The following is a 23463-nucleotide window of genomic DNA, read 5'->3' as shown; positions in this document are numbered from 1 at the left end:
GTATACTAATACCCAGTGAGCCCATGTTAGAAAAAAAATAATAGAAGATAGCCAGGTTATTTCTCTGTAATTATTATTTTAAGGAAGATGATGTTTGACGTGTGTTGCCAGTGTATTTTCTAACTTTCACATTCTTCTAAGTAAGAAAGATAAATTGGCAGGCATTTCTTCTAGCCAAAAACATTTGTTTAAATAAATTGAAATTTGAAAATTGCCAGAAAACTTGGCTGGTACTTGTTTCCCATAGTATATCTATTTAATACAAGTATCTTAGACATGTTTATTCTTTGGGTCTCATCGGTGGATTTTAAGATTTTTCTCACAGCAATACTGTAGAGCTGAGTTTTGTTTTGTTTTGCACTACAGATATTATAAACAGGTTTGGGTGCTGCTGACATTTCTGTAGACTCAAATTCTTAGAGAGAACGCTAGGCAGTCTGTTAAATGCCCTGGGGTGATTGTATTTTTACATTTTCATTTCCTCTTAGGTATGGTTTTCATTACTCCTAGGCAGCACTGAAAGGTAACAATGTTTTCTAAACATCTAAACCCATCTGATAGTTGAAAAAGATCTTGTTTTAATTTTTAGTTTTCCCTAGTGAGTAAGAAAGTCAAACATTTGGGGCAGTCTGTTAGCCCTTGTTTATGACCTTGGATCTGAACACTCCTTGACCTATTTAGCAGCTGCCATACTGTTTTACTTGTGGTAGCTTTATAATATAAATTGGTACTTTCTTTTAGGGAACCAGAAAAAAATGTGGATTCTTTTTTTTTTTTTTTCTTTTTTCCAATTTCTATAGAAACTCTCACTGGAATACTTGTATTTGCAGTGAGTAGCTTATTCATTGCATTTATAAATTTATAGATTTGCTGGGCAGTGGTGGCGCACACCTTTAATCCCAGCACTTGGGAGGCAGAGGCAGGCGGATCTCTATGAGTTCGGGGCCAGCCTGGTCTACAAGAGCTAGTTCCAGGACAGGCTCCAAAGCTACAGAGAAACCCTGTCTCAATAAATAGATAGATAGATAGATTGATTGATTTATAGATTTAAGAAAAGACATTGTTTTGATTTTTTTTCCTTTCTAAAAGAACAGATTTTATTGTATTGAAAATGTATTTACAAAGAAAAAGCAAGCAGGGTATCTCTGCACCTTGCTTAGTAGAGCACTGCGGGTACAATAGAATGGCTTGTGTGCATCTATTCTAGAAGGAAAGTATCCCTTGAACTGTCATCATGCATGGTCTTTATTTCATTAACCAATAAATATTCACCTATTTTGAACTTAAAGAGAATTATACTTTATATTTATATGTTCTGTTCCAAGATTATGTTACAGCAGTATCCATGCTCTTTCACACTTTTCTTTAAACTGTAGCCCAGGCTACCCTTGAACTTGATCTGTAGCAACAGCTGGATTCAAACACTTGATTTTCTTGCTGCCTTCTCTTAAATGCTGGGATTATAGACACACTGCCATACTGGATTTGTGCAGTGCTAGGGATTGAGGTTGGACTTTGTGTGTTCCAGACAAGCACGTTTCTACATTCCCAGCCAACTCCTTTACAATTCAAAAACTATTGCACACTCCAGGTGTATCTGTGATAGATGTTAAGCTGATTGCTCTCAAGCATATTTATTGGTATCTTTAAAAACCAAATCAATTACATCTTGACTTAAGTAGCATTTTAAGTGAAAAATAGCTATTTCTCTTCCAGAAAATATTAGTGATAAGAGTGGCATTGTAATATGTTTTTGCAAATACCCTGTCACTTTTATTGTTCAGGTATTGCTTCTGCGCTTAGTCTGTTGTAATAGATTGTTTTGTTGAAGTATATGGCACAATAGTCTGGCATTGGCTCGCTAAGTATTTGGAAAAAGAGAGACATTTTAATAGCATTTTCAGATGTGTTTTCTTTGGTATTCATCAATTTTGATAAAAGTTTCTTAAATTGGCCGACAGTGTAAATTTGAAACCTTATGAATGAACTTACTAAAATCAGTTTATCTAGTTTGCACTTTGGCTTTCATTCTTTCATTAGTCATTTGGGAAAATACTGGTCTTCCAAATGATGGCAGGTGTTACTGTGTGTGTGCCTGTGAGATCACATTAACTAGCATAGTCATCCCCTCTTAGATAGAGAGCCTTTGCTTATCATTCATTTCCTTCGAGATACAATTTATTGTAAGAATATGTTCTGTTCCTCACCATATCTCTGTCATTCTGTCATTGGACTGCTCCTAATCACTTGAGCCTACAGTTTTGTTTGTGGCAGATGTTAGGTTAGTGGTTTAATTAGTGGTTAAAAGCTACTTTTTTTGTTCTTTAGACCAGGCTGACCTTGAACTCACAGAGATCCACCTACTTTTGCCATTAAAGGTGTGCACCACCACCGCCCAGCTTTAAGGTTTTTTTAAAATTAGGGTGCCACATGTGGTAAATAAGATTTTTCTAGTATTTGTTTTAATATTTTTCATTGGTTATTACAGGTATCCTCTTACTTTTGAAATGTCTTACTATTTTACATCTCCTTTTTTAAATTTTAATTTTGACTATCTTTTCTTACTGCCCAACTTGCTTTGATTCATCTTACCTCTAAGCTTCTCATTTATATTACTCTTAACAATGAAAAAAACTATGCTTATTTTAAATTTCTCACTAAACTATTTTGATGTAACTAGATGGGATAGACACTTGTATGTTTTGTTTATTCATTTATTTTGTCGTGCTAAGAATTGAATCTAAAATTTAATACAAACTAAGCTACAACTGAACAATATCCCCATCCCTTTACTTTTATATTTCAAGTAAATACTAATGGAAGGGCTCTAAATGTTGACATATGTCTAGTATGTGTGCCACCCTGGATTCAATTCCTAGTACCACTAATAAATAAAAGAGTATCTGTTAGAATTTTCTTTTTTCTTTCTTTGTTTTTTTTTGACATTATGTAGTTGAGGTTGCCCTTGTACCTATGATTTCCCTGCCAAGTCTCCCAAGTTCTGGGATTACAGGTATGTTCCATCATGCTTGGCTGGGATTTTTTTTTTTTAAGACTTCATTTTTATTTTAAATTTTACATGTGTCTTTGTGAGGGTACAGTTACTTGAGGGCAGGTATCTGTTAAGGCCAGAAGAGGGTGTTGGATCCTGGATCTGGAGCTACAGGATGCTAAGAACTTAATTTGGGGCCTCTTCAAGAGCAATATGTGCTCTTAACCACGTAACCATCACCTCTGTTGCCTGGAAATTTTTAAAAGCAATTTTAAATATCTTTAGGGGCAGAGCATTACAATTTATTTGAATTTAGTGTAATTCTTTTTTTTTGTTTGTTTGTTTGCCTTGTCCTATGTTTCTAGTCTTTTCATTTTTATATTGATTTTAAGATCTATTTGTTTGGAAATTACATATTTTCCTAGAATTCTATGTTCTTGATTATTCAAAATTAAGTTTATAAGCATCTTTATCTTAGAATTGCTAACTTCAATCACCCTCCTCATGATTTATATGCTATTTTTGTCATGTAATAGAACTCCTTTTAAAATTGTTATAACATAGCTGGCAGCCTGTTGAGAGTTGTTGGGATTTAGAAAGCCAGTACTTAATATTTCTCAGATGTCTCCTGTGCTCTCCACTCATGACTGTCTTTATCCATCTGGAGCTATCTTCCTTGTGATTAAAGTAGAGGCTTTTATTAAAAGTTTGTGGGGCGTTTTTTGTTTGTTTGTTTGTTTTGATGATAAACTTTTTTGGTTCACTTTCTTTCTTGGAAAATGTTTTTGCCAAATGTAAACATTGTACTTTGATGATTGTCTTTTAGCATGTTGGTTTTAAATACTCCTTACATGTCCTCAGATAGCCTCATTTCTGTCTTTGGCTTCCATTCTTGCTACCAATTCACCTGTTAAAATCTTTGGGTTTCTTTTTCTCTGACTGCAATTATATAAGTTTGTAAACTGAAAGTGTTTTTTAATGCTTATTGGCTATTAAATGGCTCTTGAAATGTGAATTTTCATTTTTTTAAATTCTGTCTTAATGTATTAGTATAAATCTTTTATTATTTGTATAGTGAATATTCTCTTCTAGTCTTTTTCTTTTTGTCTCTTTTAATTGGTTTCTGTTTTAATTACTGCCTTTGTCAAAAGAAATGTGCCTAGGGCATACTTTCTGTTTTTCCTTAATAAGATATAATAACATTTAATTGGAGAACTAAACCCCTTGCTAATAGTCAGTACACTGTTGCTTGATCAAATACGCTCTTTAATGTACAGCTGCTCTCTCGTTAGGAGAAGAGATATCTGACCCCAGCTCTTAAGGCCCAGCTCATTTGGTACAGGACCTGTTTCACCTCAGTGGAAATCCTCTACTTTGTGCTCAGAGCATTTGGGGTGGAATATATCTAGCAGTGAAAGCAGTTTTAAACATTACTTTATTTTTGCCTCTTTGTAAGATATAATGATGGAGAGAATCAAAGATGGATTTTAAAATGTAATTGTCACAGAAAAATTAATTCAGCTTTTTCTTTTAGATTTTCTTCTAAGAGAGAAACTACTTAATATCTTTTTTGGAAGGTACACAGCATACCAGTGAGTTTGGTGCAACCACTTCATTGAGAATTAATAGTTTAAATGCCATAGCACAAATTCATAAATCCAATTTGATGAGTCAAAACATTGTCACTGAGATTATATGGATGTCATTATAAAGGACAGGGAGGGTGTGCCTCAGAGGATTTAGCATGTGGGATCCCCAGTATTACAAGAGAGAAATTCACATACCACATACATGTTAAAATAATTTTAATAATAACAAAATTATATGATCTCAAACAATTTATTTACTTTTGTACATCATGCCAAAACAAAAAATAATACTTTCAAGTAAGTATCAGCCTGGTGATCAGAAACTTTGTATATCAAATTTTAAGAATATTAAAAACAGTCTTCAGAAATTGAATGTTGCACTTAGGAGACTGAGACAGAAAGATTGCTACAAGTTCAAGGCCGCTTTGGGCTACAGGATGAGAGGGACCCTGTATCAAAAATCATGGAGGAGGGGGCAAAGTAGCTCAGTAGATAAAAGCACTTGCTGTCAAACCTGATAGTCTGAGTTTGACCTCAAATCCACTTGGTGGACAGAGAGAACGAACTCCTTCAGTTGCCCTCTGACCTCCACACATATACATGTTAAAAAAAATGTAGTTTACATTTATTTTAAAGTTGAATATTGAATCCAAATGTAAGCAATTTGCAGTCAGATGAAAACGTCATCATTTGTAGATATAACTTGTTTATTGTACATGAGCTTGTTTTCAGCTGTGAATATACAGTGATCAGATTGTATATTGCTTTATAGATTATATAAATTATATTTTAAGATTTATAATTTTCATTTTAACATTTGTAATAAACAAAATAGTTCCATTGTTAAAAGGCAAAATTGGCATGTCAGTGTGCACTCTGTTGGCCAAGTGCTGTTACCTCAGATAACAGCCAGATAGATGTAGGGCTGAGGAAAGTGAATTTCGACTAATACAAAATGAAGTGAGACTTAGTTATTTCCCTGAGATGACTATAATAAAAGCTAGATTCATTAGTGTTAAGAAGGTCATAATCTTCAATTAGAAGTTTAGACATAATTGAGTTTTGAATCTAAAATGATATTTTTCAGTGCCAAGAGATTAGTACTTTGGTAAGACTCCTATGCCATTGTAATGATAAAGGAATAGAGAACAAATACATCTGAGCAAGCTTGACAACTGTGGAATGTTAGGGGTGAGCGAGACTGTAATGCTGTCAACACACTGCAGTGGTGCCCTGAGTAGAAAGAAAGAAAGGAATAAAGAAAGAAAGAAGAAAAGATTGACAGGGATGCTTATGAATTCAGGGCGATAAGTAGGTAATAGTTAAAAACATAATTAGCATCAAAGTTTTAGGCTTTGTTTTCTTATTTGGAAAAATAGTTAACTTTGTAGGATTACTGTGAGGATTAAATGACATTTAGAGTCCTTTACCAAGGAAAAAGAACTTGTACTTAATAATTTCTCAGTAAGTGGACAAGCACTATTTTATGAATTAAAGAAATACTCAGCCTTTCAAGATGTTTCTGAAACAGCCTTGTAGTAATAAAAGTAGTGTAAGAGGGATCCAGAGTTGGGGGTATTAGTTGAAGCCAAGACGGCATTAGGTGGCTTGTATAGGAGTAGTAGAGTAGATGAATCTAGATAACGGGGAAGTGGAGGAACATATGCACCCCACAGCAGCAGGAACTCAAAAAGAGGGTGTTTAGTGGTGTTGATAAAGCAAAATATAACAGAGGACTGAAAAAGATCATTATGCACGCTGGCTGATTGTTGATGATTGTGGTTTTTAAGGTGCCTCGCAGTATTTCCTGTGCAGTAGTATTCACCCATTTAAACTGTGTGGTCTAGCATGTGTGTTGTTCTCATGTATTCAGATTTGTGAAACCATCACTGTAATCAATCTGTGACCCTCTCGTCACCACCCCAGACAACTAGTCTATTTCCCACCTTTTTAGATCTGTATGTAAATAGGACCACACAGTATACAGATTTGTTTTTATTTTGTATATGAATGTTTTGCTTAAACATCTATCTATATACAGTATACATGCCTGGTGCCCGAGGAGGCCAAAAGAGGGTTTCAGATCCGCTGGAACTAGAAGTAACACTCAGTTAATAGTCATCATTTTGGTGCTGGGAATTAAACCCAAGTCCTCTAGAAGAGTAGCCAGTGTTCTTAATCATTTGAGCCAGCCCCTGTTCTTTTACTTACTATAGTAGTTTTGTTAATTATTTGAGGATTTCAAATAATGTATTTTGATATTTACTTCTTGTAATTCTCAGATTCATCTCCCCCTTCCCTAACCCTTCTCAACTACCTGTTCTTTTTTTCCCCTAAGTAAACTACCTAGTCCCATTTGTGCTGCCCATATAACTATGAGTGTGGTGTCACTCACTGGGAGTGTGGTGGACATATTGGGACTATACCCTTAAAGAGAACTCTCCCTCCCCCAGAAGTCATCAACTGTCAGTAACTCCTCAGCTACTAGTAGAGGCTTATGAGCCCCTCCCCCCCCTTAGCACTTACTCATTCTATGCCGGTTCATCCTATGTTAAGACTTGACTTTTTTTTTTCTTATTGCTAGAAATCAAAACTAAGACCTTTCACCTATTTGCCCATATTAGGTGAGCACTCTACTACTTAGTTATACTCCTAGCTTCAGGAAACCCAACTTTTAATCCTTCATCTAATCTATCACAGGAAATACTGCTGTATCTGCCTGTGATTCACTTTATTACATGTTCTCCCTTTGAGGACTTTCTGGGCACTGGCTTAATTTACAATTCATCAATTCTTTGCTTTGGAAACTCATCTTGTTTGTCTTTTGAGACAGGGTTTCTTTGTGTGACAGCTCTAGCTGTCCTGGAACTAGCTTTGTAGACCAAGCTGTCCTCGACCTCACAGAGATCCACCTGCCTCTGCCTCCCAAGTGCTGGGATTAAGGGTGTGCACCACCAGTGTCCAGAGGAAATTCATCTTTTGATAATTAAGGTTTTATTTGTTATATTTCCTATTACAACTACTACATAGCCGTTCAGTGAAGTTTCATTAAAGGTAATTGGTATGATCAGGTATTCCTTTGATACTGTGATGGAAACTTTTGAAAGATTCCCAAGTACAGCTATTTTTTCGAGTTTTAAAATGCTTATGAGTGATTAAAACCATCAGTGACGATAAGATGATTATTTTTCTAAGAAGCATAACTTTTATTTTGGTTACTAGTGAAAAAAATACATCTATATCCCTATTTTAAAATGAGCCCTACTATTAAGGCTATTGCTATTTGAAGACATCTCATGAGTCTTTTGTTTTAATTCTAGGGAAAAATCAAGTTTGTGTCTGAGAATTGTACAGGCCATCTTCTGACAGTGTCTGATATGTGGCTGCAGATACCTGTATGTTTTCTTACAAAAGAAGTCATTTTCGTGCCTTCGAACTAAATCAGGTATAGTCACTATAAATAAATTATGCCTAAAAAATATTTCTTAGCCTAATGTCCTAAATTTCAGGTTTGACTAGGGTTGGGATGAATTTAATCCATGGGTAATTCTTTTTTTTTTCTTTTTTTTTTTTTTTTTTTTTTTTNTTTTTTTTTTTTTTTTTTTTTTTTTTGGTTTTTCGAGACAGGGTTTCTCTGTGGCTATCCATGGGTAATTCTATAGTACTAATAATACGTTTTTCCTTCTTTCAGAATTACCTCTATGAACTTTCACGCAACGCTGTTATTAAATGACCCAGACAGACCTTTCCTCTTATAATTGTAGCTTTTCAATCCTGGGAACCTAAAAGATGGCAACGCCCACTTATAAAAACATGTGAGTAATTGCCTTTGTACTTTGTTTGTTTGGTTTGGGGTTTTTTTCTCTAATAAAAATATTTTTTGTTTCTTTCTAGACTTGAAAGAAGTCTCAATAAAAATGGTAAGGAATTAAATAATTCTTATAGTTTTTTTGTTTTAGTAAATGTTTCACAAAGTAATCAGCTTCTTTCTGTCCTCATTTCTTCAAGCTCTCACCTCTCCATGGAAAGGGCAGTTAATTATTCAGGGTTGTTTCCTGTGTGATATAACTCTTTGTTCTACTTATGGCACAGTAATTCCAGTACAACTGTAAGTATTATATTTGATGTCATCCTTAATGCATATTTTGTTTTTCCAGTCCTAAGTACTTGGTACTCTTTTCAAGGTCTTAATGGTGTGAAATATATTTTACTTGGTTTTAGGTTAGAATACATTTGTTTAAGTGTGTAGAGTAGAAGTACACAAGTGACCTGAATTCTGATCCTTAAGGGAAAATAGTATTTCTCTTGTTGTAGTTGAGATGGGATCTTGCTATATTGGCCAAGCTGGTTTTGAATTTATAGGTTCAAGTGATCCTCTCACTTCAGCTTCCTGAATAACTGGGACTCCGTGAATCTGTTGCCATGCCTGACTGAATTACTTTATATTTAAAGCTTGCATTTCCTCTAAAGCAAATGAAATTTGTCCAGCGAGCAATACAGCTAATGACAGTCCCTATTGATTCTTCATTAAGATTTACGTTATCTGATGTTCTAATACTCAAATCACTCCCTTGCAAAAAATACTAAAAGTAACTGTTAAATTTGTTTGTAGTATGATGAATTATGATAATGAAGTTGTTTCCTTTTTTTTTCTTTATTTTTCTCTCTCCTGGAGAACTGTGAAGGACGTCTTAAGAAACCATTTTGCTTCTTCTGTTCATACTTTGTACTCCATATCACTGAAAGATAGATATAATTTAGTTGACTTGACAATTTTATTCTGTCAGAATTCATTTTCTTTTGGCCATTTGTAAGAACAGAGAACAGGGATAGTATAGCCCATAAATAGTAAAGTAAGAATTTTGTCAAAAATAATTTTAAAAGAAAGAAAAGCTCTTTCTTGCTGTAGAATGTAGTTACTAAATGTAGGAAAAATGGTGGCACATAGTATTCAATTAGATGATAAAGTGAAAATCCGGTTGTGTATCTTTTAATATTTTCCTACAACCTGCATATTAATCACAAATGAAAAAAAAGGCAGACTCTTCACTGGAGACAACTGAAACTCTTTTTGGTTTTTCAAGACAGGGTTTCTCTGTGTAGACCATTCTGGCCTCGAACTCAGAGATCCACCTGTCTCTGCCTCCTGAGTGCTGGGATTAAAGGTGCGTTATCTGTCTAGCAAAATCTATTTTTTAAGTTTTTTGTTTTTGAGACAGTTTCTCTGTGTAGCTCTGGCTATCCTGGAACTTGCTTTGCAGACCAGGCTGGCCTCTGTCTCTCAGAGTGCTGGGATTAAAGATTTGAGCCACCACTGCCCAGCTTTTTAAAAGTTTTTAAATGTGCTTTTAACTGAAATAGATTTACATCACTTTGCCTTCCCTTTCTTTTAACCCCTCCCAGGTCCCTCCCCTCAAGCTTCTATTTTGTCCCCTCCTTAAATAGAACGCCTCTTTTTCTTGATTACTATTTGTGCAACTTTCTCAGTCTGTTTTTCTTAGGCATAGTTGGTTTTTGAAGAATCTTAGCAAAGTTTGGATAAGGTATAAGCTAAGTAATAGTAATCTGTGATTGTGAATTTGTTCATTTTTGGTAATTTATTGTACAAGGAAATTACATTTGGGGGAGGAATGTGAGGAAGTATTTTGAGGTAATAGGGCATCAGATATGCCTCTCAAAAAAAAGAAAGAAAATTAGACAAAACAAAAGCATGTAGAGTAAGCAAATATAGTACAGTATAGAAATTTTTTGTGCTGCTTTTACAACTTTTATATAGGTCCGATACCATTTCAAAATAAATTGTGAAGAAAGAAAAATTTTGGGGAGACAATAGAATAAAGATCTGCACATGACTCATTCTATGGTATAACCCAGTATTTCAGAGACTTTCAATTTAGTAAGTTTTGAAAAGTCTCAGTTTTAGAACACAATTTTTAACATACCTGGATAATTGAGCGTTGCCAGAAATACATGTATTCAGAAGATGTAAACATGTTTATACATGATATCTGTGGGTCATATGTGTGAGAATTTATATTGTTTATAGATATCTAAATTACCTAGCCTGGAATTTAAGGGCTTTAAAACATTGTGTATGTACGCATGCCTTTTGTGGGGATATGTATGTGCAGGTGCCAGTAGAGGCCCAAAGGAGGGGTCAAACTGCCCATTGTGGGTGCTAGGAACCAAACTCAGCAAGAGTAGGACTCTTTAACAACTAGGCCATTTCTCCAGCCCTGAAGGACTTTTATGGTTATATTTTTGTTTTCATTTGAATTATAAAGTGATAAGGTTATGTCACTATTTATTACACTGATTGATAACATTTTTGTTTTTTAGGCCACGGGAACTAGATTTTAAGTATGTAATGAAAGTATCTTCTCTGAAAGAAAGCCTACCAGAAGCTGCCTTTAGAAGACAGAATTATTTGGAGCAGAAAGGTCTGTTAAAATGTAATAGCACAGTACATACTCTGGGCTTACTATAGTTACTGTCTACTCTGTCATCCAAACATTCGTATACATGTCTAAATTTCATCTTAAATGATTCATAAAATGGTCTCTTGCGAAAGCTGTAGAATTACCCTGTTGTCTACTTCTTGGATGCCTGTTAGAAACTGACTGATTCATCTGAGATGACAAAGATTCTATCTTTAATACAGAATGCTCAGAGAATTGAGCAAATGCACTTTAAAAAAAAAAAAAAAAAAGCTGAGGGGCTAGAGAAATGGCTTAGAGGTTAAGAGCATTGCCTGCTCTTCCAAAGGTCCTGAGTTCAATTCCCAGCAACCACATGGTGGCTCACAACCATCTGTAATGGGGTCTGGTGCCTCTTCTGGCCTGCAGGCATAAACACAGACTATTGTATACATAATAAATAAATAAATATTTTTTAAAAAAAGCTGAAAACTCTGACCCATTCCTCTCCTGCACAAAGTTTTTATTGTTTTTAATTTATGCACTGTTAAATTGAAAATAAATAAGAGATCAGCATTTGGGAGACAGAGGCAAATGGCTGGAGCTCTAGGAGTTCGAGGCCAACCTGCTCTATAGAGCTAGTTCTAGGGCAGCCAAGGCTGTACAAAGAAACCCTGTTTCAACAAACAAACAAATGTTCTAAAGCATGGTATGGTGGCTCATGCCTTTAATCCTAATTCTAAGGAGGCAGAGGCAGACAGGTCTCTGGGTTCAAGGTCACCCTGGTCTATAAAGCAAGTTTCAGGCCAGCTAGGAAAACATAGTGACACACTATATAGTGTCTGTATGTATGTAATACATACATATATGTCTTAAAGAGAGGGCATTGGGAGTGTATGTGATCAAAACACTTTATACATCTACATGGAATTGTCAATACTTTTAAATTAAAATTTAAAATGTTATTGTGTATTTCTGATTCCCTTACAGTTTGTTGCCAGGATTTATGCTTTGATTTATATGAAGTGGAACTGTCAAACAAACAAGGGGAAAACATAGATAAGCTAATCGAGTATATTAAAAATCAGCAATTGGTAAGAATCACTAATTTCAAGTGTAATTATTTTTTTCCTTAAACTGGGAAATTAGCTGAGTTACTTAGCTTGTTGGTAGGGGTTTCATTGTTGTGTATACTGATACATTATAACTGGCATTTTCATTTTTCTTACATCTCAGCTTACCTTTTGTCTTATTATTCAGTTTTTATTTCTGACTAAAAGAACAAGGTTTTTTTTTCCTCTTAAGTCTTTGTTCTTTGATATATTGATAGTTATCTAGGTGTGTTTGCATTAGTTGCAGTACCACTTCTGAGATGCTTCTTTGAAAGCTACGTTTACCATTTTCCAGGAGTTTATGAAAGTTTTTCTTATGTTTTCATAATAGAGGCAATAAGACTGAGGAATAGCTACTGGTTTAAAGGACTCTTAACATGACAGTTAGCCAAAGTTGCTCAGAGTAAAGATAGAAATAGATGCTTGACCCAGAGTTGGAACTAGCTTTTATGATGAGTTATTTCTAAATATTACAAAGGAAATGATGCAAATGTTGAACTACAGTAATGAAGCAAGCCAGGACTTGTCTGTCCCCATAACAGACATTAAGAAATCAATGAAGTGGGCTGGAGAGATGGCTCAGTGGTCAAGTCCCAGCAACCACATAGTGGCCCACAACCATCTATAATGAGATCTGGTGCCCTCTTCTGGCATACAAATGTATATGTAGGCAGAATACTATACATAATACATTAATCTTAAAAGAAAGAAGTCAGTAAAGTAAAACAGACCGTGCATTCATGCTCATGTGTTGGGACAGTGACTTGTCTTAATGATAACGTTGGTTTAAACACTTTGACTTACAAATAACATTAGTTTCTGTATGATAGTTTTGTCCTGTGACTGCCAGTCAGGGATCCATGCTTCCTTTCCTCATGGGTGGGAAGAGACAGAGCTCCTTCTGACCACCACTTTAGTTTCATTAGAAAGGTTAAGGTTAGTATGATCTGCACGCCTCTCAGTAGCTCGAAATGGCATGAGTTACACTGATAAGTGGAAACTTTTATGGAGCCCACCTTTCAAAAATATCAGTCCTGCTCAGTCTGTAGTAGTTCTCCTGAAGTAGAGAGATTGAATAGACCTCTTTTATTTTGTTTTTTTAATTAGGCAATCATCAAATGCTTAGAAGATAGGGAATTTTTCATTTTACTTACGTCATCAGCCTTAACACCAGAACCAGGTAAGAGCAAGTTTTTGGGGGAAAATTTTTTTTAATGTTTTTACTTTTGTTTCAGAAGATTAACAACCTACATTTTCTTCTCCTGATTCTTACTCTTACAGATTTTGGAGATGAGCAGATGGGTCTACACGGTTTACATTTATTCCACTCACCTCAATCAACAGGTGAGGTTACAGTGGTACCCAGTTTACTTAGCCTCTTGCATACTTTCCAGACTGTATCTTATTCGACTTCTCAGTAGCACAGAGCACTTGTTAACTGTGTTTTTTCTCCAAGTATTTGCCTGTCTTTTGTCTTCCTAGTTGACCTTTACAAGTAGACTCTAAGCTTCAGACCTGGGTCCCCATCCACTGACAACATATCTAGCATGTCTAGGCTTCCTCAAATTCTCAGTAGCCAAAATTGAATTCATTTGTTGTTCAACGGTATCTAGGATATGCTTTTTCCATGCCTGTCTAAAAACAGTGACTTGGAGTTTTCATGGCTATCGTTCATATCTAGATGGTGGGACTTTGTATTTGGACCATGCATTCCCAAGATGACATTGACCCCAGTGACAAATACTTGACTGTTAGAGACAAAAAAATTTTTTTTTCTCTTTTTGGTTTTTTAAGACAGGGGTTCTCTCTATAGATTTAGCTATCCTGGAACTTGCTCTGTAGACCAGGCTGACCTTGAACTCAAAGACATAGCTCCTCTTGCTTTTGCCTCCCAAGAGCTGGGATTAAAGGCGTGTGCTGCTATCACCTGGCCTCAAAAGGTAATATTCATCACGTTAGTGACTTTTCTGTCGCAGTGATAAAACAGCGTGACTAAAGCAGCATAAAGAGAGAAGCGTCTGTTTGGGCTCATGGTTCCAGAGGACTAGGATCTGTGATGTTGGATCGGAGACAGCAGACTGGGGGCTGGAGCAGCAAGCCGAGAGAACTTGCTAGTAATGGCAAGAGGCTCTGAAACCTCAAAGCTTGCCCCATTGACATGCTTCTTTCAGGAAGGCCACACCTTCAAACCTCCCAAACAACTGCCATCCATTGGAGACCAACACTGAAACATCTGAGCCCATGGAGGACATTCTCATTCAGACTCTCACAAGTCAAGTCATATAGTACCTGACACAATATGCCATGTGTATCATATTGCAGTTAAAACATTTCTGGGTTGGGGGTGTAGCTCAGTTGGTAGAGTGTTAGTCTCATAGGCATAAAGCTCTGGATTTGATCTTCCAGAACTGCATCACCTGGGATTTTAGCTATTTGCCATCATACCTGGCTGTGCTTATCATACAAATATATTAATGCGCTTTATTTGGTTTTTGGTTCACGATGCTGGGGTTCTGAGCATACAGTTTACCACTGGGCTACATTATGTCTACCTTGGTTTTATTCTGTATCTTCAGAGCATATGTGTGTCAGGCATCTAAAGAAATAGTGTTTTAAAGAAATGTAACAGGGTAATGCTAGATTTAATATTTCTAAAATTATAGCCAATATAAAAATGTTCTTAAAAAATTATTAGACCAATGATGGTGGTGTAGGACTTTAATCCCAGCACTTGGGAGGCAGAGGCAGGTGGATCTCTGTGCGTTGAAGGCCAGCCTGGTCTACAGTGTGAGTTCCAAGATAGCCAGGACCCTGTCTCGGAAAAAATTAAAATAAAATGATTGTACTTTATGTTTTTTTTTTTATTTATTTATTATGTATACAGTATTCTCAGTATTCTGTCTGCATGTATTCCTACAGTCCAGAAGAGGGCGCCAGATCTCACTACAGATGGTTGTGAGCCACCATGTGGTTGCTGGGAATTGAACTCAGGACCTTTGGAAGAACAGGCAGTGCTCTTAACCTCTGAGCCATCTCTCCAGCCCCCTGTACTTTATGTTTATGAGTATTTTGCCTACATGTATGTATGTGTAGCACATGTGTGCAGTGACCTTGAAGGCTAGAAGAGGGCATTGAGTCCCCCAGAAACTCGAGTTTGGAGTAGTTTTGAGCCTCTGTGTTTACTTGAACTGAACTTAGGTCCTGTGGAAGAGTGACCACTGCTCTTAATTGATGAGCCATCTCTACAGCCCCTTAAAGTTGATTTTTAAGTATATATACACAGGTAGTCAAAAAAGAAAGAGCACAGTACTTTTTGATATTTTGGAACAAATAAAACAACCAGTTATACAAACAGATTGACAAAGGATATTCACATTTATTGTGTTATGTATTTTTTCTAAGTATAATTGATTTTTTGCAATCCTTAAAGTAAGTATTTTTATAACCGCTTTAAAGATGAAGAAACAGACAGATTTGCCCTAAATCAACCTGATTCCAGGGCTGCCTCTCAGCTACCATACTGTGTTACTTTTTTTCTGTTAAGGTTTTTTTATTTTGGAACTGTAGAGATGGTTCTTTGGTTAAGAACACTTGCTGTTCTTTTAGAGGATCCAGGTTCGGTTCCCAGCACCTACCTTAGGTGATTCAGCCTATAGCTCTATCTTCAAGGGGTTCAGTACCAGCATTTGCAGATACATGTGTAGTCACATACACAAAAAGTACAATAACCTTAAAAAAGAAAAGATTTATGGTTAAATTCTTCACTTTTTGTCTCTCACTTCCCTTTCCCCCACTTTCTTTCCTTTCTCCTGGAGATTTGAATTCAAGGCCTCATCATGCTTCTTGAACCCCGTGCTACTGAGCCACATCCCAGCCCTCATTTTTCCTCTTTAATTATAAACCGCCAGTCTGATAACTCTTACTTGAACCCAGGAAAAGCACAGGAATGCTGTGTGAATGAATAAAACAGTGTTGGATTACTTTTTTATATCTTCCTCATTGAGATAGTTCTTAGTCTTATTCAGAGCTTTAGCTACTTTTCTTAAGTTGAAATTTTGCTTAGCCAACTTAATCTTCATATTTTGTGGTAAGTCTACTACAAAGCATATTAACTCTTACTTTTCTTTTTGAGACAGGGTTTCTCTGTGTACTAGCGCTGGTTGTCCTGGAACTCACTTTGTAGCCAGTTTGGCCTTGAACTCACAGAGATTCTCCTGCCTCTGCTCCCAAGTGCTGGGATTGAAGACTGCATTACCACTTCCTGGCGACTTCTGTCTTTCTAAGTCAATTCTAGAAATAGTGAAGTTGCCTAGGGAATGTTCCTTTTTCATGAAACTGTCTTTAGTAATACATACAGATCTTTTCTATATTTTCTTTTTCTTCCTTTTGGTACTCTAATGAGCTTTAAAGAAAGAAATTTTAATACTGAACTACATTTTCTTTTATTTGCCCTTTTTGCCTTTTCTAATATTTGCTACAGTGTTAGTGTATTTAACTAAGATGATTTTGGTATTTCATAATTCTACATTTTAATGTCCTAATTCCTGTTTTGATTTAGTAGGCACTGGAGTTGTTTCTGTAGATTTATAGTACTGGTGACAGATGTTTTTTAGGATTTTGTTAAGTAGTTCATAGAAATCTGATATTCTCCTTTTTTCTTATTTGTGAGGTCATTGATTTGCTTTAAAAATAAAAACAAAGTTAATCGGAGAGTGGACCAGGAAGATGAGGTACAATACAGATTAGACAGTACAGTTAATTTTTAAAATATGTGTAAAATATAATTTCATAGAGAAGGCAAAATAGCATCTTTTAGTTCAGTTACATTTGAGGTTTAAGGCCTCTGTTCTGTTTGTATTATAGCTTCTTAGAAGAGTGTAAGTGGAGCTGGAAGTGGGCTGCTTGCCCTTAGGGTAGTAGTACTGCTGCTATAAGGTCCACTGGGCTGTCTCTAAACACCCTGTAGGTGAGGTGGAATTGGAGGCAGAGTTTTTACTTGTTGTAACATAGTATTCATATATCAAATCATTCTTTTTCAATGTATGTGTGTGTGTGAGAGATGGAAGTATATGGAGATACATATTTGTTAAATTTACTCATTAAACTTTTACTAGTTGCCACTTTGGTTTTTATTTGCAGTACTGTAGCATATTTAACCTGGTAATAATTTTGAAATCTAATATTTTTCCTGTTTGTCTGAAACAGTGTCAAATTTTTAATGTATGTGTATATGTGTTTTAGGGGCAAAGGACTTAAAAGTTGAAGATGACATCTCTTTGAAAGTGATACCTATTATACCCGCCCTTAGTTGTGCACTTCTAGAAGCAAAGAAATCACTTCCTGAAAAAGGAATCCCTCCAAACGTCTTAGTAAAGCATAGTTTCCAAGACCTGTATAAGGTGGACAAAAGCCTGTCATTGATGGCTCCTCAAGATGGAATGAAAGACACTGCGTTCATTAGGAAACTGTCCTATAGTTTTGACTTGGCATCCCCAGATGAAAAGTGCCCTTCAGAGTCTCTGATTCAGTTGAAGAGTTATTTTTCAGACCCTACTGGCTACACTCTGGATCTGTCTACTACTTTAGACTTGTTAGCAGAGCATCCTCAGTGTCCTCGTATTGCAGATGGGATTTGTGATGCTGGATTTTCTTTAGTTATGGCTTCAAATCCTGAATTTCTTGACTCAGAGATGGAAGTAAGAAAAGAAACTGAAACAACAAAAAAATCTGGGAAAATGCTTAGAGTGAAGAAGAGAGCTGTGGCTCCATTGACTCCACCTTCAAATCTGAGAGTTCAGCCAAAGAGAAAGGCCAGCACATCAGCTGTTATGCTTCCAAATAAACGAATAAGCCTGGGCCGCCCCCTTTCCAAAAGAACTGCGCCCAGGGCAGACAGCGGATCATGCATCCCAACTCTTAAGTTAGTTAAAGGGCAGTTTCCTCAGAAGATAAAAAGAGGTGAGAATTATCTATGTGATTATTGTAGTTATGCTTCACCTCAAACCCTATTATTTGACTGGATTCATGTGACCTAGAGCTTAACAGTTTGTTAGAAAAGCCATTTTTTTTTCTGAGTGATATGCAAATATATAAAAACTAAGACAGTGATTTAGGTAAGGTATATACTTTCTGGTCAAGTGGGAGGTCAAGGTCAAGTTTGAGGAAGGATACAAGACAGGGAAGAACAAATGGTTTTTTCAGAAGCTTTGCTTTTAAGTAAATATGTTTCCCATCATTAAAAGAAAAGATTTGCAAACATTTCCCACGAAGAACCGGAAAGTATATACTTTCAGCTTTGAAGGCTTTATGATCTCTGTCTTAATTTTCCAACTCTACCTATATAAAGTGACAGAGCCAGAGATGATCAATGTATGAATGAATAGAAGAAACATTGGTTATATAATGCGTTGACCCCTTTGCTTATGGGCTGACCTTATGTTTCAGGGCTTGATCTCTAAAGACATCCTTGTTGACAACAGTTTTGTCCAAGGGGATGTCTGCAGAGGACCTGTGGGCATGAGGCGATGGTACTTACAAACCTTCACAAAGGACATGATCTTTGATCTCTTGGCGATTTTCTTCTTGCTCGTGGCAGCTGTCACTTTTGGGGGATAAGGTCAATTCTAGCCACAAGGGCATGGCTGTAAGGGCGGTCTGAGGTGCCCTTATCTATATTCATCACAATGATGGCTTTGTAACCAGAGTAGCATCCAGCCAGGACCAGCACCATGTTCCTGGGTTTCATGAACTTACCCATTTTGACAACAAGCAGCTGGTCTTGTTTTTTGTTTTTAACTTGGAAATGTTGGTGTCTAAGAAGCATAAAACATGCTGATTACCAAGATCTGAATGTTAAGCTTGACCCTTGTAATTTAACCACTAGTTATTTTCCTGCATTTTGCTTTAATTTTGAAATCTTTTACTGATACCCAGAACTTTCTAATGTATTTCCTAATATTAGCTCCCACTGCCCTGAAATAAAATAAAGGACGGGTTATGCCACTAAATTTCTGGGTAACACACACACACACACGTCCTTAAAACGTCTTGTTTTTTTCTGCATAAGGTGCAGAAGTGCTGACTGCACAATTTGTACAGAAAACCAGACTGGATAGGAAAAAGCGTGAAGTTTCTGTCTCTAAAGATGCTCCAGTAGCTACAAATGCTAAAAGAGCAAAGAAACAAGAGAAATCTCCAGGTAGAGTTGTTTCCCGGCCTAAACCACCTGTGAAAAAGTGTCCCCCAAAACAAAAGGTAAATGTAACAAGAGGTCGTCGGAATTCCAAAACCAGAAAGCAGCTTCATCCTGGTAAGAAACCCTATTCCTGTAACTATGAACACTAAAATAATGTCTTAACAGATTGTAAGAAAACATATTGCAATATATAACAGCAATTGAAACATATCAGTAACACTATAGCCTTTAGTTCAGATATGAATGAAAATGATATGATTTCTTCTTTCTTAAGTTTAGATAAGTTGTATGTGTAAAGTGTGTTATGTGCATTTATGTCTGTACTCAAAGTGCATCCAGTGCTCCTGGAGGCCAGAAGAAGGGGGTCTGGTCCCCTGGAACTGGAGTTAGAAATATATGGGAGCCTCATGTGGGTGCTAGGAATTGAACCCAGATCCTCTGCCAGAGCAACAGTGCTCTGGATCCCTGAGCCATACATAGCCCCTGGTTTCTTAATTGTGCTATATACTTCAAAGACAGAGAAGTAAAATAACCTAAATTGCTTCTTTTTAAACCTAATACATTATTTTAGATTATTGGCAGTTTTGAGCAAACTACATATGATTTTCTTTAAATAACTTAGAAAACCTGTAAGCTTCAAACAGTAGTTTCTACTTTAATTTTAAAGCCTGAACAAAGATTTTATTAGAGTTAAAGGATAAACAATCCTTTTTTATGATTAAATATTCTTGCAGGTAGTATCTGCTAGTGTTTGTCTGAACTGTAATTTAGAAAAGGCTGTAAAAGTTGTTAAAAATAGCAGTAACCAAAAGTGTGTTTGTTTTAAAAGGTGATGTAATTTTAAGATACCTTACTTTTGATAAAACTTATATACATAAACTAAAAGCTGTCTGTTATTAGTCTTATATTTCCACCTCTTGGACATTAATTCTTAATCAGAATTATAAGTCACCTCAACCTCAACCTTAATACAACCAAACATACAACACCCTACCCTTAGGCCTATTTTTCTTCTTAGTTTTAATCTTTATATGATGTGTTTTTTCTTCCAAATGGAAAAGTCTTGATTGTTTTTAGATTTTATTTATCTACCACCCCCATTATTATATTTTAATTGAGAATCAGTAAGAACTCAGTAAGTTTTTAATTAAATTATAATAACACTACTTTTCTTGACATTAGTAGTCATTATCATAGTAGCCATAACTTACAAGTGGTACTCGATATAAGAAATAGATCAGTATATGTAAACTAATGTTAACAAAAGTAGAGAAAAATCAGTGTAACTTACAGGGCATCGAGTCATAAAATAAATTCAGTGTTTCCAGTGTGTCTCAGGCCAACAAGAAAATTCTCTACTTTGGACCCTTTTCTATCTGGCTCTCTTTAGGTTTTGCTATGTTAAACAGCTAAGCTGTGTTTCATTAATTTTTCCTTCCAGTACCCTTCTCATTCCAAATGATACATCATAGGCCAGAATTTCCCTCTCCTTAAATGTATTAGTGAGTTAAATTTATGAACTGGCCTTTTACAGGCAGGTTATTGATCCATTTCAGACATCCTGTGATTGATCCATCTGGCTCTTCTCTGTATCCATTTATCTGCAAAGGGAATTGTTACATAGTATAGTTGTGAATTTTATTTTTTATAATAACAGCATTTAAGAAAGATTAGTGAGAATGCCTTGCAAACCACTAGAAAATGTAATTTTTCTGATAAGGGAAAATGGTTACACTCCATTATTACAGAAAGAAATTGCTAGGAGATTGCCTCTTTTGCAGGTCATAGTGCTTTTATTGCTAAAAGTAAAATTTTTAGTATAAAATTAATTAAATTTAAAATTAATTGATTATAGTTGAATATTCACCACTTTTATATAATGTTTTATATGCCGGGTGGTGGCGGCACATATCTTTTAATCCCAGCATTTGGGAGGCAGAGGTAGGTAGATCTCTGTGAGTTCAAGGCCAGCCTGGTCTACAAGAGCTAGTTCCAGGACAGCTAGAGCTGTTAAACAGAGAAACTCGGTCTCAAAAACAACAAAATAATAATAATAATGATGATGATGTTTTATGCATATCATTATAAAGCTAAACATCTATGTTTTGAAATTAATTGCTTCTTGGGAAATGGGTTCTTAGAAGTGTGTTAGCAAACTGCATAATACTTATTTCACATTTCTAAATTACATTTTAGCTAGAATGTAAGCACGCTAAAGACAGAACTCTGGATTTTTGTTTTCCCTACCCTCTTTTCGTAAATCTTTTGTATTGACTGTTAATTTTCAGTTAAGTATAGGAATGTGTAAGATATTCTAAGAAAAACAAATAGTATATCTGTTCTTTTTGTTTTTTATTATGAAGCTGAAAAAGACATTACTTTACATCTTCAATCAGAAATTTCATCAAATGGTCAGAAAGATGGAATTAACCAAAGTACTGCTCAACAAGAAAGTATTGCAATGATTCCTAAAGGTTTTCCTGAAAACTCAATTATCAACTGTGACTCCCAGGCCTTAAATATGTTAGCTGATCTGGCATTAAGCTCTGCTGCTTCTTCCATACCACCTTGTGAGCTTAGGAACCTTCCCAGTGTCTCTGAATTGCCACAAAATAATGTTTTACTCTCTAAAGAAAATTCATTGCACAGTACCTCTGACCATGAATATCATAGGGGAGTTAAAAGTCAAAAAGGTGTTCTACTAACTAAACCATCTTCTGATGAGAAGCTTAATTCAGAGTCAAATTTACCTGTTAGCCAAGAAGAAAACGTGGTACCTTTTGCTCAGTTTCCTACTATTGCCCAATCAGTACCCCCTGAGGAAGGCCAAGAATCCTCAGATGCAAGTCAAAACTCTGTTGCTGTGGAACATTCCTATGCCTTGCTTCTTGCTGAGCAGTCAAAGAAACATCTGCATCAGAGAAAGTTACCAAGCCCTGCTTTTGCAAAGAATGGGGCAAAAGGCCCCGAAGCTGGAACTCCTATAGGAAAGGTCATGCCATTTCGGCATCTTCAGACCACCTCTCCTCTACAAAAGCTTTCTGAAGATTCATTGACTAAGCGCAAAAGTCTGTTCGTGTCTTCCAGTCTCAAAGATTTTTTTTGTTCTCGTACGGTTCTTAGTTGTGATGGCTCCTTTAAGATCACTTTCAAATGTGAAGGAGAATATGCATTCAGCTTAGATAGCAAATACACCAGCAACCCTCTGGAGAAAACTGTTGTGAGAGCATTACATGGGTAAGTAGAAAGGGTACAGCTGTTTGTCAAGATCTGTGTGGTAAGATGGAAGACTTGGGGAAGAAGAAAAAGTTATAAAGCCATAATATAATAATAATATAATATCAGGTGAGTTGAAAATGACAGATTTTGCCATTGTTGATGATCACATGGAGATTTATTGTAAAGATAAATGAGACTTATGAATAGATTTTCATTTGCTTGTTCATCAAATTGATGGGAGTGGCCAATGAGTGATTTTGTAAGTCTTCCTTAAGGATTGATAGAGCTGGGTGGTGGTGGTGCACACCTTTATTCCCAGCACTCAGGAGACAGAGACAGGTCTGTGAGTTTGAAGCCAGCCTAGTTCACAGAGTTTCAGGACAGCCAAGGCTACAAAGAGAAACCCTGTCTCAAAAAAACAAAACAAGGGGCCTGGAGAGATGGCTCAGTGGTTAAGAGCACTCAGTGACTGCTCTTCCAGAGGACTTGGAGCAGAGCACCCACATGGCAGATAACAACTGTCTCTAACTTCAAGATCTTCCTTCCTTCCTTCCTTCCTTCCTTCCTTCCTTCCTTCCTTCCTTCCTTCCTTCCTTCCTTCCTTCCTTCCTTCCTTCCTAAGATTTCTGCCTCCTCACCGCCACCGCCTCCCATTACCCTCCCCCTCCCCCGATCAAGTACCCCTCCCTCGGCAGCCCAAAGAGCATTCAGGGTTCCCTGCCCTGTGGGAAGCCCAAGCACCACCCACCTCCATCAAGGTCTAGTAAGGTGAGCATCCAAACTGCCTAGACTCCCACAAAGCCAGTACGTGCAGTAGGATCAAAAACCCATTGCCATTGTTCTTGAGGTCTCAGTAGTCCTCATTGTCTGCTATGTTCAGCAAGTCTGGTTTTATCCCAGGCTTTTTCAGACCCAGGCCAGCTGGCCTTGGTGAGTTCCT

General features: G+C 36.3%; 1 protein-coding gene across 2 annotated transcripts in view; it reads left to right on the top strand.

Moving 5' to 3' along the window:
* Tasor2 (transcription activation suppressor family member 2) overlaps window positions 1-23463 on the top strand; it is a 62166-nt gene that overhangs the window by 1226 nt on the left and 37477 nt on the right. For both annotated transcript variants that reach the window (XM_050150470.1, XM_050150471.1), the window contains exons 2-12: window positions 7902-8026; window positions 8273-8396; window positions 8476-8501; window positions 8590-8689; window positions 10921-11021; window positions 11988-12091; window positions 13217-13289; window positions 13391-13453; window positions 17351-18067; window positions 19176-19418; window positions 21668-22541. In XM_050150470.1, coding sequence (XP_050006427.1) covers window positions 8371-8396; window positions 8476-8501; window positions 8590-8689; window positions 10921-11021; window positions 11988-12091; window positions 13217-13289; window positions 13391-13453; window positions 17351-18067; window positions 19176-19418; window positions 21668-22541 — 2327 coding nt within the window. In that variant the 5' untranslated portion in view covers window positions 7902-8026; window positions 8273-8370. The remainder of the gene's footprint in view (window positions 1-7901; window positions 8027-8272; window positions 8397-8475; window positions 8502-8589; window positions 8690-10920; window positions 11022-11987; window positions 12092-13216; window positions 13290-13390; window positions 13454-17350; window positions 18068-19175; window positions 19419-21667; window positions 22542-23463) is intronic.

This window comes from Alexandromys fortis, unplaced genomic scaffold, assembly GCF_014885135.2.
Source record: "Alexandromys fortis isolate MF-2015 unplaced genomic scaffold, M_Fortis_MF-2015_v1.1 scaffold_69, whole genome shotgun sequence".
NCBI classification, from domain to species: Eukaryota; Metazoa; Chordata; class Mammalia; order Rodentia; family Cricetidae; genus Alexandromys; species Alexandromys fortis.
This window is presented reverse-complemented; position numbering and strand designations above follow the sequence as displayed.